This window comes from Lynx rufus, unplaced genomic scaffold (genome assembly GCF_022079265.1).
Source record: "Lynx rufus isolate CCGP_SWC_20201006 ecotype Redwood Valley unplaced genomic scaffold, mLynRuf1.p SCAF_1, whole genome shotgun sequence".
Classification (NCBI taxonomy): domain Eukaryota; kingdom Metazoa; phylum Chordata; class Mammalia; order Carnivora; family Felidae; genus Lynx; species Lynx rufus.
The window spans coordinates 45,094,686-45,106,199 of NW_025814823.1; the positions used below are offsets into that span (position 1 = coordinate 45,094,686).

The 11,514-nt window shown below is 35.4% G+C and overlaps 1 protein-coding gene across 2 annotated transcripts in view; it reads right to left on the bottom strand.

Moving 5' to 3' along the window:
- The window catches only part of KLHL1 (kelch like family member 1), a 361,548-nt gene extending 350,267 nt beyond the window's left edge, over positions 1–11,281 (bottom strand). For both annotated transcript variants that reach the window (XM_047081567.1, XM_047081490.1), the window contains exon 1: positions 10,779–11,281. In XM_047081567.1, the coding sequence (XP_046937523.1) occupies positions 10,779–11,281 (503 nt within the window). The remainder of the gene's footprint in view (positions 1–10,778) is intronic.
- Positions 11,282–11,514: the final 233 nt, after the last annotated feature.

Consider the following 11,514-nt stretch of genomic DNA (forward strand, 5'->3'; position numbering starts at 1 on the left):
GGAATGTTTATAATCTATAGATGAATTGGGAAATATTTGACATCTTATTAATAGTAATTTTTCTGATCCATGAATATAGTATATCTTTCCATTATTTAGGTTTTTAATTTCTATCAGAGGGATTTATTGTTTTCGATGTATGAGTCTTCATATTTTTGGTCACATTTATTATTATTTCATATTTTATTGATATTACTATGATATATTATTTTTATATTTCTAATTTCTAGTTTTCTCTTGAAAGTATATAGAAATATAATTGATTTTTGAATGTTCACTCTATATGCTGCCACCTTAAAAAAGCCATTATCTGTTTTGCAGATTCAAATAAAAATTTTTTAATAAACAATTATGCCTGCTAATAAAGACTATGTTTTTCGTTTTTACATAGATGATCAATTCTTATGCAAATTAAAATGATTTTATTTCTTACTTTCCAGTATAGATGCCTTTTATTTCTTTTTGTCTCTTTATTGAATTGACTAGCATTTCCAATACAATGTTTAATAAGTGATAAGAGAAGAAATTCTCATTTTGCTCCAGATCTTAGAGGAAACACATTTTGTCTTTCAACACTAGGATGTTAACTGCAGGTTTTTCAAGATTGTCATCAGATCGATATTCTTTGTTTTGAGATATATTTTGTTTTGAGATATATTTTGTTTAGTATGAATATATCCATTTCAGCTTTCTTTTGATTAATCTTAGCATACTATATCTTTTTTATCCTTTTCCTTTCAACAAAAATTTGTGTTTATTTTTAAGTGTATTTCTTATAAGCAGAATATACTTAGATCTGGCTTTTTAAACAACCCAATAAACTCTGCATTTTCATCATGGATGCATAGAGGAGCTGTTTTTAATGTAATTGTTGATATAGTTAGGTTTCAGACTAAAATTGTGCTGTGCATTTTCTAATTGCCCTATCTTTGTTCCCATTTCCTACTTTTTAGATTAATTAAATAATTTTTATGAGAGTATCATATCTTCTTTTTTGGATTACTAGCTATTTATCACTGTTCCATTACCTTGGTGGTTGCTTTATGATTTATAATATACTTCTGAGACTACCTTCAAATGATATACCATTTCACATTTAGTATAATAACCGTATAATACTGTACTTTCATTTCTCCTCTCCCAGTATTTCTTTTAAGTTTATTAATTTATTTTGAGAGAGACAGAGAGAGCACAAGCAAGGGAGGGGCAGAGAAAGAGGGAGAGAGGGAGAATCCCAAGCATGGGGCTGGAACTCAGGAAACCATGAGATCACCACCTGAGCCAAAATCCAGAGTCAGATGCTTAACTGACTGAGCCACCCAGCCGTCCTGATTCCCCTACCAGTCTTAATGCTATTGTTGTCATACATTTATCTTATACATATGGAAAAAAAAATACAACACACCTCTCATATTGTACTATTTTTGTTTGTTTAACCATCATATATCTTTTAAATGTTCCAGATTTATATAATAAAAACTAATCTTACTTTTACCCATGTAGTTATCATTTCTGGTGATTTCCATTCCTTGTTTCAGCCGGTACCATGTTTTTCTGCAATCTGTGCTCTACCATTAATGTCACCCTATATGTATGTGTGTGTGAGTGTGTGTGTGTGTGTGTGTGTGTGTGTGTGTGTATAATATATATATATATATATATATATAATCTCAGGCATTATAGAAGTCTGATGTTAATCTTTTCCTATCTACCATGACACTACTTAACTACTTGAATATATAAAATATGATTTAACTGCATTAATTACCTTGTCGGCCATAGTTTTTAGTCAGTTTTAATTGATTATTTTGCTCCTCATTATGGTTCATATTTTTCTACTCCTTTGTTGCCTAGTCATCTTTAATTGGATGTCATACATTACAAAATTCACCTTGTTTGGTATTAAATACTTCTAAATATATGAATTATTCTTCAATTTTTTTCCAAGGCACATTTAATGTTACGTGGAAACCGTCTGATACTTTTGGATTTGTTAAGCAGAACCATGGCAGCATTTATTTTAGGGCTAGTCATTTCCTGATACTAATATAACATTCCTCCAAATACTTTCTCTAATTCCATGAATCATTCCATTCCTATTGCTAGGGACAGGTGTTAGTCCCTCTAATTCTAATATAGTTCTTTCCCAAGAATTGGGCTGTTTCCTAAACACATGTATCTGTCATTATTCTACTAAATACTGATCTGCCAAATACTCAAGAGGCCCCACCGCAGATTTCTGAGACTTCTCTCCATGAAGGTCTTTTCTGTGACATTCTGTCTTGTGAGATCTCACTGACTTGGGCTCCTTGGACACTCAGCTCCCTCTCTTCAATCCAGGGTGGTTATCATATTTCTCTTGGTTTCCCCTGCATCAGTGCCTGGAATCTCTCTCAAGGAGGTAAGCTGGGACAATCACAGGGTCATTTCATTTGATTTTCACATCTCAGGAATCACTCTCTTTCAGTACCTGATGTCCAGTGTCTTGAAAAATGTTGTTTCATATATCCCCTCCCTCCCTTCCTTCTTTCCTTCCTTCCTACCTCCTTTCCCCCTTCTCTTTTTCCCTCTCTTTCTTCATTCCTTTTTGCCTTTATTTGTCTTCCTTCTGTCTTTCTTTTTCTTCTCTCCCTCTTTTGTTCTTTGTTGCTTCTCTAGGTGAGAAGGTGAGTCCAGTCCCTGTTACTCTGTCTTAGCCAGGCAGGAGGTCCAGTTATTTCACGGTGACTAATAAAATGATTAGAATATTATTTGGCCCAGGATTTTTTCATCTTAGTTTCTTTTTAAGAATTTTGAATTTATATACATATAATATGGGCATATTGCTTTTGTTAATGACAATTGACTGATCTAATATATAAAATATATTTATATTTTATAACTATATATATTTATATATAAATATATATAATTATATTTATATTTAAATATAATATAAATATTTGTGTGAACTTCTCTACTGAAATTGCATACCAGTATCTCAAAGGTAACTGTAAAAGTAGGCATCACATTTAAATTTTATTACAAATAAGAAAAAAACAACTCCAAGTTTATTTCCTAAATGTTAGAGTTCGAGGTTGAATCTCTGAGTTAGAAAGTCAGAGTGTTTTTGTATACATAAATTCAAAAATATAGATTTTAAAAATAGCCATATTTCCTATTTTTCCATTTTTTTGAAGCTCTGGTATTTTTGAATATTGGCCTAAAGAGACACCTTGGATATTTTAGTAGAATTCGAATCTACTAAAGAAATAAAGTTGTGTGTTTTATTGTTGATACAAAGAGATTTTTGGCATTCACCTCTTGAAAAACTATAAAATTGTTGAATTCTTCCTTTCCCTAATAGTATAAACCCTCCCAGTTTTCTGGTCTCATAATTTAAGTTGTTCCACAGTATTTTAGTCAAAATGGAAATGCTGAGTTACATGAGCAAATGTCAATCAACATCACTAAGGAAAAATGTGGCCTGGACACAGTGTCACAATTATGATAGAAACTCAAAATGAAAGATTACCTACAGTAATCGGTTATCTGAATTAGATTAAATCCACCAAAAGAATGGGAAAGGCCAAATTTAGAATTAACATCAACTAAATGCACTCTTTATTATTACAGGAGATTCTCAGATCATTTTCAAAAAGTACCATTCCTGTGACATGATCATCAGTCAAAATGATCTACCTCATAGACTTTCCACTCAAAACAGATATTTCTTGGGATCCTAAATTATAGCACACATTCTCTCTGGTCAGGAAAACCTATGTTAAGCTTTCATACACACTTATATCAATCTGTTCTCAAACTCTGGCCAGAAAAGTCAGCAAAGTAGTCATCCTAAAACGTACATGGTACAACAGGTTTCTTTGTTGTTGTTTTTTGTTTTTTTTTTGTTTGTTTGCTTGCTTTTTGCTTATACTTGACTTAAAAATCTTCAAATATTTAAATCAGCTCAGATTATCAGTATCTATATCAGATGTTTTCCTCAAAGTTTGGAATAACATTATTTTAAATGTAGCAAGGTAAATTATTATTTGGCCAAACTAGTATGTAAATTCCAGAGCATTTGTTTTACAACTACTACAAAAATATCTGTGGTTATTTTAGATGGTAAAATAAAATCAGTAGAATCTTGTTACTTAGAGACTCTGTTTAAAATGCTGCATATTTTCATGTTCAGAAACTTGAAACTCTAAAATATGCTGTAGATCTTAGTTTTCTGTAAATTCCGTAAGAGTTCTTGGTCAAAAACAATGAAATGTGACTTAGAAACACATCATCTAAGTAATCATCAGAAGCATATTATCCCCCAGATACACAAATTATTTTTTGAGGCTTAGAAAAAAGAAACCAACTAAAACAAATATCTGATCAATATTATATTCTGTATTCGCCAAATGCTAATTTGATTGGATAGGGATTACTTTCAGATTATTTAAAATCACCATACCTTAAAGAGGTTAATAATATAGTTTACAAGGTATTCATTAGAAATTCATCAATGAGGGGCGCCTGGGTGGCGCAGTCGGTTAGGCGTCCGACTTTAGCCAGGTCACGATCTCGCGGTCCGTGAGTTCGAGCCCCGCGTCAGGCTCTGGGCTGATGGCTCAGAGCCTGGAGCCTGTTTCCGATTCTGTGTCTCCCTCTCTCTCTGCCCCTCCCCCGTTCATGCTCTGTCTCTCTCTGTCCCAAAAATAAATAAAACGTTGAAAAAAAATTAAAAAAAAAATAAAAAAAAAAAAGAAATTCATCAATGAAAAACAGAAAATGGTACTCAATTAGCATGGGGTTTTGTTTGTTTGTTATATTTGTTGTATTTGTTTCATTCTGCACTTATAGTCACATCTTTCACTCAGATGGTTCTGGAGTTTTGGGTACCTGCAGGTTCAATCAAGTGGTCTCATTTCTTTCTCCTTTATGATCTTCTTATTTTCCCTGAAGCAAGTGTGCTCAGAAGGGAGGGCACCTGGAAATTGTGGGCTTCTTTATAAAATGATGAATAATATTGATAAACCCATCCTAAAATAAATAAAAGAAGCTCTCCCCAAACAAGGTATCATCTGCTGCTAGTTCTGCTCTAAATAACAGTAGACTGTGTAACACTCCAGCCTGGGATAAATTAGCCAAGAAGACATAAATTTGAGTAAAATCACTCCATACTCTTTTTCACTATGAAACGGAGTTACAGGAAAATATGAACATGACTTCATTTTAGTGTTCCATAGAAGCATAGTTTAAGAACTCCTTTCCTGAATAAATAGCCTCTAACCATTTTTAAAGTTGCTTTTTCCTTTTGACTGAGGCAAGACTGATTTCTTAACATTCTCAACAAATACCTGGTTCAGGTCTCACCAACCTTCATGATAATTTAATGGTGTATGCTTTCTTCTGGTGACAATTTTCCGTATCAATTGTTCCGACCCTCAAAAGCAGATTTCTATCATAAAGCTCTCTTTTGGATTCAAAAATTAAATTAGTTTTCCCTAAGTCATTTCCTCATGGTGTTGTTTAATTATAAAGTAAAATGCACAGAATGAACCATACTTCAGAAAAAAAACTGAGTGTTTTCTAACTTAGGCTAAGAAGTTCTCTTTGAGCCTTATGAGGCATTGTCTGTCACTATTATTATTTTTATTTATATTATTTATTTTAATTTTTTCAACGTTTATGTATTTTTGAAGAAAGAGACAGAGCACAAGTGGAGGAGGGGTAGAGAGAGAGAGAGAGAGAGAGAGAGAGATTCCGAAGCAGGCTTCAGGCTCTCAGCACTCAGCACAGAGCCCAACACAGGGCTCGAACCCACATATACCGTGAGATCATGACCTGAGCCAAAGTCAGAGGCTTAACCGACTGAGCCAGGCATCCCACCCATTACTATTATTTTAAAAAGTCTATTTAAACATTCAAACAGAGAATCATTGCAACCAAGGGAATAGGAAAACTGCTTCAGCATAACTTTAGCTGTAGCCCCTTTCTTATGTTCTGTTGTGTTTGTTTGTTTAAGCAGAAGGAAAGGAGAATTAGCAAAGTGGCCTGGAATATGGTGTCTGGATCAGAGAGTAAGAAGAGAAAGTGCAGCTGTACTATGTACAAGTCTATGATTCTGGGCACACTAATTAGCTGTCTGTACCTCAGTCTTCTCATCTATCTAATCATTATACCTAAGGGATACATAATTGTTCCAGAATCAAAGGACTGTTCTGAATATTAAATTGCACAGTATAAACATTCAACATGCTATCTAGCAAATAGGAAGTTCTTAATCAATGTCACTCACTATGATTATGACAAATATTTATTCACTTAACAGTGTTTATTGAGTAACTACATGCTCTATGATAGGGACAAAATGATGAGCAAAATGGAAATAGTCTGTCCACTGGGCAATGTTTTTAAATTTTTTTTTAATGTTTATTCATTTTAGAGAGGGGGGGGCAGAGGGAGAGAGGGTGATACAGAATCCAAAGCAGGCTCCAGAGTTCAAGCTGTCAGCACAGAGCCCTATGCAGGGCTTGAACTCACCAACCATGAGACCATGACCTGAGCTGAAGTCTGATGCTTAATAGCTTAATCAACTAAGCCATCCAGGTGCCCCAGGGCAATTTTTGTTAGAGACAAACAATAAAAACAACATAGATATTAATATGCAGTTACAGATGACAATGAGAAATTGAAAAAAAAAGTAGAGAGTATTTAGTTACTCCAAGAACATGGAATGAGCAGATGCAATAAATTTTTAAAAATTTAAATTAATTTGCCTAGGGGATCAACGGATGCTTCTTTGAGAAATGTACAAAGCTCTTAATCAAGACATCTCAATGATAAATAGGAATGAACTCAGAAAAGGGTGGGTTGAGGGAAGGAGAGCCAACATGCAAGGAGACAAAACAAGTTTGTGAGGCCCAAAGATAGAGAAAAATGTTAAGGGAGGACACTGAGTCTGGAAGACAGAGGGTAAGAGGGAGGTTGGTGAGGGAAGGGCCTTGATAATAGACAAGAGACAGATCATCCAAGGTCCATCTGTGCAGAGTATGGATTGTGGTCAGAGGGTGGTGGCAATACTTAAAAAAAAAAGAAAAAAGGAAAAAGAAAGAAAAGGAGAATCTGGGTGTGGCAAAATAGTTCATATTTTCATTTAAAATTTTTCATTCACTCCACTATCAGAGAATGGATTATATGTGGCAAAATTAATGAGTGAGGATGATGTGAATGGCAGTGGCAGAAGCTGAGTTGAAAGGGGACAGTATATTGGAATTAGGTGCAAACAATGGAGATGGAGGGATGTGGCACAGATAGAAGAAGGGAATTTTTGAAGAAAAAGTGACAGTGCTTGGTGGAATACTGAAAACAATGGAGAAGAGCATGTTGGCAAATATGACCCTGAATTTTTGGCTTGTACAACCTAATGCATGGAAAGCTGTTCTCTGAGATAAAGAAGGAAACTGAGCAAGAGAGAGGGGGACATTTATGAGTTCAGTTTTGTACAGTGTTATATTTATATTGTGTCTGTGATATCCACAAGAGAGGTCAAGCAGAGAGGTGGGTGTGTGAAACCAGAGGTCAGGGGCAGGTCCAAATTTTGAGATACAAATTTCGAGATACAGGTTGTGGACAGCAGTTGAAACCATGGAATCAGATGACTGCATTCCGTGAGAACTGAGAAAACTAAAAAAGGAGGCAGTTGACCATGACATCTCCTTTCCCACTCACATTACTACAAACCGTGAAAATATAAATATTTCTCTTTGGTTCTTAGATTACTACCTATAGAATTTTGGATAAAAATATCCACACCAAGAATGTATGATAATCTGAATAGCTAGATTACATACTTTCCAACAACTAAGTTCACAATGAAGTAGAGAAAATAAATGATTAATCACATAGATGAGGAACCTATTACCATAGTCAGAATTCTTAATGGTGTAATGGTTAAGGTATTAGAATACTGAGATTTCTTTATGTATGCCTAGTAGGGTGGGACCAGATAAAGTCTGGGTTCAGGTAATAAATTAGTTTACCAGTGGCTTCCTGCTGCCTTTATGTTTAAACTCCATTATAGTTTCCCAGAATTCTGCGATTACAGGAAGTTTTCCCTTGAACATCCCCAGCAGCTGTTTGAACAAGTGAAACCAACTGAGTGACTTTTACTTGTCTAAACCAATCTTCCTAACTAGCATGAAACCAAATGAATAAACAGAAGATCAGAAAATGAAGAGAAAAGAAAGGGGTCAGCTCTTGTTTCATACATGAAGATTAATTTAGCATGGAAGTCACAACTGATAAAACAAGATGCTAAATATCAAATGGGACTTCACAGTATGGTTAGATAATAATAACTCAAGTAATCAAAATTATCATGCGGGGTTTAGGTGGTTTATGTACTCACTGATCAATATAAACACTATGTAGATTCCCTGCATGTGCTAAGATAGAAACAAAAGAAAATGCACATTACTGATCATTTTACATATTATTTTGCATTCAGTACTTTGGAAATGATGTCTTTTCTGAGAAGTGAACCCTATTCTTACCACATATTAAAATTCATATATATAATTATAATATATATGCAATATCTATATATGGCTAACTGAAGTCTAGTAGCATGGTTTTAATCAATCATGAGCACAGAACCAATGCTCTATGAAGGTTTGGAAACTCATGAAATCCACACTATCAGTAATAACTCCTTTTTCCAGTGAGAAGCTCAAATTTTTCTAAACTATTTATGTCTTAACACAATTTTAAAAATAAAACTAGACCTGATTTTTAATATTTTAAACATGCAAGAACTCATAGGAAACCATCATTCCAATAGCAAAGATGGTTTTGGTGGGACTTGCTTATATTCAGAATTCTTTTTATATACAACTCTTTGTGAATAAAAATGATATACATTCAAAAGTGAGGGACCAGAAGTTACATCTGATGGGTGTTTTGTGCCTAAGTGTTCTATTGGTTATGACTTTTATTTTTTTATTTATTATAATTTCTTAAGTCAATATTCTATTAGTATTTTCAAATTCTTCAACTTACATAAAAATCTTCAGAAATTACTCATGACAAATATGTCTCATTTACTTAAAAGTGTATTTGTTGTAAAACAAATTTAAAAAACTTATTAAACATTAGTGTTTTCAGAAGGTCACATATTTTAAGCTGGTTTTAAGACTTTACAGAATTGAAAAAAATAATCTATTTTTTATAAAGTCTCTTAGTCATAAAATATCAGTTTCAATAAAGTAGTAATTAGTAAATATTTAACATAATGTTTTCTTTTAAATATATAAAATGAATTGCTAAATGCTTATGATTTCTGAAAACTAAAAAAAATGGTTTTAAATATTCTACACTAAAGGAGGTAAAGCTCAACATATTTGATAGAAAAAAAGGCTTAAACTATAATAACTAGTAAACACATAAATCAAATTACTTTATGGTATTGGTGGTACCCAAAGTTATAACCATTTTGGTAAAATATCTTACTTAATTGAATAATACATAGACTAATATTTAGGTCTGCTATATATGGAAAAAAACTTTGTCATACTTGAAAATTACAAATTAAACTTCCTCCTTTTTAATAAATACATTACATTAAATGTCTTAACATACTAGAGTATGTCCAAGGCTCTTCCATATAATCCATACAATTGAAAATTGTAAGGATATTTTTTCATATCTTTAATTTCACATTTGTCAACATCATGAAAAGCACCTACAGTATTATTTTGTGCATTCCTTTTGTGACTTAATCAACTTTATAAGAAGGTGATTCAATCAACCAGAAGTTTAAAAAGTTGTTTCTGTTTTGTTATTGAGAGGTAATTAAATTTAATAAACATATCCATTATAATTTTCTTATGTTTCCTATGTTTCTTCAATAATGTATCCTGATATCATATGAATTTAAATGCAAATCTTTTCATATTCTCACTATATGCCAAAACTAGTAGTGAATAATGAGTCAATTATCTAAAAATGTAAAACTCAGAAGTTTTATGTGTCTGAAGGTTTTCTATAAGTCTTGAAGGTAGAACTCTTCTAAAAGAATCTAATATTGGAAATAGACAAAACATAAATGTTGACCTACCACCTAAAGATCCCATCCTAAACCACCGAATAAGAACAGCTGAATGCAAACAGGCTCAGCAACAGTTTAATTCTAAGACTCTGAATAAGGCAAAAGTGAACACACAGGAAGATAAAAAGGGAAGTTAGAATAGAGAATAACAACACTGCATTTCATGGAAGAATAGAAAAGAGAAAGAGAAAATGCTGCTGTCCAGTGGCCTCCTTTCACGTACCTCATTAGTTCTGGTATATAGATTCAAGACACAGGGATCCTAGATAACACACTAAGTCAATGTCTAGGCCAGTACATGAGATCCTTGTGACTGGTGTTTAAAACAAGTTTCATCTCACATCAGGTAACGGGAATACTGATGTGACAGAAGACGACAGAAGAACACCATCATCTCAGAAATATGAGACCCACTCCACTGAAAGATTTACCAAAATGCATATATATTCAATTTGTGATTACAACTCTGAAAACTTGCAAAAAGCAAAACCATATGAATGCGCCTGCAGAAATTAATGAGCAAACTTTCAGTGAGATGATATAAACTTGGGTAATAAAAGCCGAGCTGGCATCTCTCAATCAAATTTTTCAACCTGAAACGTTCTAGTCTTAGTAACTACCCAAGCCCACAGGGGAGAGGGGAAATCAGTGGAAACTGGGAGATGCTTGGATGCCCCATGGGGTCTTACTGTACCTGTGTCCACATCCTTCACCTGTTGCCTGGCTTGAGTTGGCCGGCTCCACTTTGAGCTCTTGCAGGACCAGCCCTTTATCGTGTGGTCCAGGAAAGTCCATGCCTGGCACCTCCTCCTCCTCTAGAGACTCCACGTAGAAGAGAGTCCTGGCTGGCTGTTGGGTGCCCTGCCCCGGCGCCCCTTGCTGCAACCTTGTGGCCACTGGCAGCAGGGTGCCATTCAGTGGATTAAAGGAAGAGGAGGAAGACGAAGGGGAGGAAGACGAAGGAGAGGAGGAAGAAGAGGAAGGCTTCTTCCAGAAAGTGCTCACGCTGCCCTTCTCTTGGCTTTTGAGCAGGCGGCTCTGACTGGGGCCCCAGTGCTCGAAGCTGCCGCTGCCGTCCTGTTGCAGGCAGCCGCCCCCCGCCGGGCCGCCTGGGGCTGGCGACGGGTGGCTGAAGAGTTTCCAGCGGAGTCGCAGGATGTGCTTCACATCGAAGTCTTTTCTCCCAGAGCCTGACATGCTTGACGCAAGAAGGCAAAGAGACCTCAGCGGGCGCGGGAGTAGACAGACCAGCTGGTGGGGGAGGCCAGCAGAGCTCGGGGTTGGAGGAGGCGGCGGACTGCGCCCTCTGCACCCCGGGAGCACTCGCGGCGAGGCGGGCTGCGCGCCCTGCTAGGCAACCACCCGAGCGCGGACGGCAGAGCCGCGCCGCTCAGCTGCGGTCAGGTCCGCAAGGACCCGCGCGTGGGGAG